The sequence below is a fragment of the Leucoraja erinacea genome, unplaced genomic scaffold (genome assembly GCF_028641065.1).
Source record: "Leucoraja erinacea ecotype New England unplaced genomic scaffold, Leri_hhj_1 Leri_230S, whole genome shotgun sequence".
Classification (NCBI taxonomy): Eukaryota; Metazoa; Chordata; class Chondrichthyes; order Rajiformes; family Rajidae; genus Leucoraja; species Leucoraja erinaceus.
Window position 1 is genome coordinate 24,720 of NW_026576131.1, and position 5,281 is coordinate 30,000.

Below are 5,281 nucleotides of genomic sequence, written 5' to 3' on the forward strand. Positions count from 1 at the left end.
TGTTTACCTCCTGTGATGTTTTGTCTACCTCCTGTGATGTTTTGTCTACCTCCTGTGATGTTGTGTCTACCTCCTGTGATGTTTTGTCTACCTCCTGTGATGTTTTGTCTACCTCCTGTGATGTTTTGTCTACCTCCTGTGATGTTGTGTTTACCTCCTGTGATGTTTTGTCTACCTCCTGCGATGTTTTGTCTACCTCCTGTGACGTTGTGTCTACCCCCTGTGATGTTTTGTCTACCTCCTGTGATGTTGTGTCTACCTCCTGCGATGTTTTGTCTACCTCCTGTGATGTTGTGTCTGCCCCCTGTGATGTTGTGTCTACATCCTGTGAAGGTGCGGTGTGAGCAGAGGGGCAAGGTGATGCCCAGCTGCCGTGATCAGCGCACCCTCTGGCCCCCGGGCACGGGGCTGAAGGCTCCCGCTGCCCGAGTCAGCGGACCCCCTCCTCAGGAGACGGCGAGCCGAGGGTCGAAGTGCAAGTGCTACTGCGGGGTGGAGCCATGCGGGGCGGGGGGTGGGAGGTGGGACCCCCAAACCGGCACGCAAACCACGGACGCGGTGAGTTCCCGCCCGCCTACCGCCGGTAACACCGGGGTCACTGTGGGCACTCGCTCACGGGGCTGGGGAGGAGGAGGGGTGGAGGAAGGAGGAGAGACGAGGAGGGGGTAGGAGATGAAACGGGGAGGAGAGGAGGAGGGTTAAAGGAGGGGGGGAGAGGAGGGAAGGAGAGAGGCGAGGAGAGGGGGCGCGGAGGAAGGGGGGAGATGAAACGGGAGGAGGGAAGGAGGGGGAGTGGAGGGTGGAGGAGAGAGAGGAGTAGGGAGGGGTGAAGAGAGGTGAGGGGAAGGGGAGGAGGGGAGAGGGATGGAGGAGGGGAGGGAGGAGGGGAGGGGCGGGAACGGGGAAGGGAGAAGAGGGAGGGGGAATGAGAGCAGAGGAGTGGGGTGGAGGAGAGGGGGGGAGCATGGGGCAGGGTAGTGGGTGATACATATGTATAGGTCCAATAAGGAGGAGGAGAGGGGGTGTAGAGAGGGGATGGGAGGGTGTGGTGGGGGGAGCTGGGCTGCAGGGAGGAGAGGGTGTAGGGAGGAGGGGGTGTATGGCGAGGGGGCTGGGTGTGGTAGGGGAGGGGGTGTGGGGGGGGCTGGGGTGCAGGGAGGAGGGGGGTGTGTTGTGGGGAGCTGGGGGTTTGGGGAGGGGGGGTGTGGGGGGCTGTGGTGTAGGGAGGAGGGGGGTGTGTGGGGGGGGGTTGTGTGGGGGATGGGGGGTGTAGGGAGGAGGGGGTGGTGGGCTTTGTGGGGGGAGGGGGTCGTGGTGTTGGGGGAGGCTGCTTACCCCAACTCTGCTTATTTCACCTACCTCCTCATTGCTGACAGGTCCAGGCTCTGGCCAGTCGACTGCAGGAGTTCCTGAACCACAGGGACATCAAGAGGCTCCACTCTCACTCCGCCAAACTCAGCAGCCAACTGAAGAAGCTGGAGAAGGTGAGCAAACTGCCCCCACTTGGGGTGACGGGGGGGGGGTGGATCTAGCAGGGGAACGCGGGGTTTGATCACCCACCCCTGTTGCGATCGGGCAGTGGTGAATCAGGCAGTACCCACACTGCTCTTTAGTCAGAGGGTGGTGAATCTGTGGGATTCTTTGCCACAGAAGGCTGTGGAGTGTGAGAGGGGTGAGAGAAAGATCAGCCATGATTGAATGGTAGAGTAGACTTCACAATTGCATTCAATCAAGATAATACTCTTATTAGCCAAGTATGTTTTGCAACATATTTTGCAACAGAATTTAGGAGATTGAGAGGGGATCTTATAGAAACTTACAAAATTCTTAAGGGGTTGGACAGGCTAGATGCAGGAAGATTGTTCCCGATGTTGGGGAAGTCCAGGACAAGGGGTCACAGCTTAAGGATAAGGGGGAAATCCTTTAAAACCGAGATGGAAGAACTTTTTTCACACAGAGAGTGGTGAATCTCTGGAACTCTCTGCCACAGAGTGTAGTTGAGGCCAGTTCATTGGCTATATTTAAGAGGGAGTTAGATGTGGCCCTTGTGGCTAAGGGGATCAGGGGGTATGGAGAGAAGGCAGGTACGGGATACTGAGTTGGATGATCAGCCATGATCATATTGAATGGCGGTGCAGGCTCGAAGGGCCGAATGGCCTACTCCTGCACCTAATTTCTATGTTTCTAACATACGAGGTATTTCATTTGCCAAGTCAGTCACACAAATTAAAAAGTAACGGAACACACAAAACTCATTTTAACATAAACATCCACCACAGTGACTCCTCTACATTCCTCACTGTGATGGAAGGCGAAAAAAACGTTTTGAAAAGATAAAATTCCAGGTTTGGAGGGATATGGAGCAAGCACAGGCAGGTGGGACTAGTGTAGATGGGGCATTGTTGGCCGGTGTGGCAGAGTTGGGCCGAAGGACCTGTTTCCACACTGTATCACTCTTTGACTCTCAGCTAACCTGAATGAATACATGCATAGGAGACACAAAAGCAACTTAGGACGAGCGGGAATCTTGTAGAAACATACAAGATTGGCAATCACCGAGGTACATTGTTGAGTAATGTGACAGCCGCCGGGAAGAAGCTGTTCCTCGACCTGCTGGTTCGGCAACGGAGAGACCTGTAGCGCCTCCCGGATGGTAGGAGGGTAAACAGTCCATGGTTGGGGTGAGAGCAGTCCTTGGCGATGCTGAGCGCCCTCCGCAGACAGCGCTTGCTTTGGACAGACTCAATGGAGGGGAGCGTGGAACCGGTGATGCGTTGGGCAATTTTCACCACCCTCTGCAATGCCTTCCGGTTGGAGACAGAGCAGTTGCCGTACCATACTGTGATACAGTTGGTAAGGATGCTCTCGATGGTGCAGCGGTAGAAGTTCACCAGGATCTGAGGAGACAGATGGACCTTCTTCAGTCTCCTCAGGAAGAAGAGACGCTGATGAGCCTTCTTGATCAGAGTAGAGGTATTGTGGGTCCAAGAGAGGTCATCGGAGATGTTGACTCCCAGGAACCTGAAGCTAGAAACACGTTCCACCTCCGTCCCGTTAATGTGGATGGGGGTGTGCGTGCCGCCTCTGGACTTCCTGAAGTCTACAATGAGCTCCTTGGTCATCTTAGAGTTAAGGGCCAGGTTGTTGTCAGCGCACCATGCTGCTAAGTGCTGGACCTCCTCCCTGTAGGCCAGCTCATCGTTGTTGCTGATGAGGCCAATCACCGTTGTATCATCTGCATACTTGATGATGGTGTTAGTACCATGTACAAGTGTGCATTCATAGGTGAAGAGGGAGTAGAGGAGGGGGCTCAGCACACAGCCCTGTGGAACGCCGGTGTTCAGGGTGAGGGTTGAAGAGGTGTGCTTGTCTAACCTCACAGACTGTGGTCTGTTGGTTAGAAAGTCCAGTATCCAGTTGCAGAGGGAGGGGTCGATGCCCAGGTTACCGAGTTTGGTGATCAGTTTTGATGGTATAATGGTGTTGAATGCTGAGCTGTAATCGATGAACAGCATTCTTACGTAAATGTCTCTGTTGTCGAGGTGGGAGAGGGCGGAGTAAAGTGCCGTTGAGATGGCATCCTCCGTACTCCTGTTCTTGCGGTAGGCAAACTGATAGGGATCCAGTGTGGGGGGTAGGCAGCTTTTGAGGTGTGCCAGGACCAGCCTCTCGAAGCACTTGGTGATGATGGGGGTAAGTGCAACTGGGCGGAAGTCGTTGAGGCTTGCCGCAGTGGAGTGTTTTGGCACTGGCACGATGGAGGTGGCTTTAAGGCACGTGGGGATCACATTGAATGGCGTTGCTGGCTCGAAGGGCCAAGTGGCCTCCTGCACCTATTGTCTATTGTCCATTGTCTATTTAGCTCTAATGGCCAAAGGAATTAGGGGATATGGGGAATAAGCAGGTACAGGGTACTGATTTCTGATCAGCCATGATCACATTGAATGGCGGTGCTGGCTCGAAGGGCCGAGTGTCCTCCTCCTGCACCTATTGTCCATCGACCATTTAGCCGGTACATCTTTCATTTCACTCCCCATTCAGTACCCCGTTCCTGCCTTCTCCCAATATCCCCTGACTTCGCTATCTTTAAGAGCCCTATCTAGCTCTCTCTTGAAAGCATCCAGAGAACCGGCCTCCACCGCCCTCTGAGGCAGAGAATTCCAAAGACTTACCACTCTCTGTGAGAAAAAGTGTTTCCTCGTCTCCGTTCTAAATGGCTTACTCCTTATTCTTAAACTGTGTGGCCCCTGGGTCTGGACTCCCCCAACATTGGGAACATGTTTCCTGCCTCCAGCGTGTCCAAACCCTTAACAATGTTATATGTTTCAATGAGATATCCTCTCATCCTTCTAAACTCCAGAGTGTACAAGCCCAGCTGCTGCATTCTCTCAGCGTATGACAGTATTGGCTTGAGCCGTGAAGTAAGTAAGTAAGTTTATTGGCCAAGTATTCAGATACAAGGAATTTGCCTTGGTGCTCCACCCATAAGCAACAACATGACATACACCGACAGTTACGAATGACTCAGAAAGCACTAAACATTAATAATAATAAAACATGAATGATAAAACACCATTGATCAAGCATGTGAACCAACAAAATACCAGATCAAAGGGAGGCTACAGATTTTTGGCTGTTGAGTAGAGCTACTACTCGTGGATAAAAACTGTTTTTTTGTCTGGCTGTGGCAGCTTTGACAGTCCGGAGTCGCCTTCCAGAGGGAAGTGATTCAAAGAGTTTGTGGCCAGGGTGAGAGGGGTCAGAGATGATCTTGCCCGCTCGCTTCCTGGCCCTTGTAGTGTACAGTTCATCAATGGAGGGAAGGTTGCAGCCAATAACCTTCTCAGCTGATCGGACGATTCGCTGCAGCCTCCGGGTGTCGTGCTTGGTGGCTGAGCCAAACCAGACCATGATGGAGTGTGGTCAGTTTCTGGGGAGGGCTGATGTTGTCCGTGTCTCCACACACAGAGGTTGGAGCGTAACGTGCCCAGCGTCGGCAGCCTCCTGACGGACACCTTCGCAAGCATCGTCCAGCACCAGGTCACCTACCACAACTTCTCCATCACCGTGGCCAGCATGAGGAAGGACATGAACAGACTGGCTCAGTTGCTGCAGAAACATGTACCACAGCCCCTGGAGGACTCCACAAAGGTAGGCTCCCTGCCTGGGCTGGGTTGGCAGGGCATGCAGGAGACACTTGCTCATCAGCTCATCAATCCTAGGGGCAGAATTAGGTCATTCGGCCCATCAAGTCCACTCCGTCATTCAATCATGGCTGATC

General features: G+C 53.5%; 1 protein-coding gene across 1 annotated transcript in view; it reads left to right on the top strand.

The window, feature by feature from the left end:
* The first annotated feature begins 329 nt into the window (after positions 1–329).
* The window catches only part of LOC129716414 (olfactomedin-like protein 2B), a 12,276-nt gene continuing 7,324 nt past the window's right edge, over positions 330–5,281 (top strand). Inside the window, exons 1-3 of the mRNA XM_055666287.1 lie at positions 330–558; positions 1,377–1,484; positions 4,969–5,151. Of these exons, the coding sequence (XP_055522262.1) occupies positions 361–558; positions 1,377–1,484; positions 4,969–5,151 (489 nt within the window). The 5' untranslated portion in view covers positions 330–360. The remainder of the gene's footprint in view (positions 559–1,376; positions 1,485–4,968; positions 5,152–5,281) is intronic.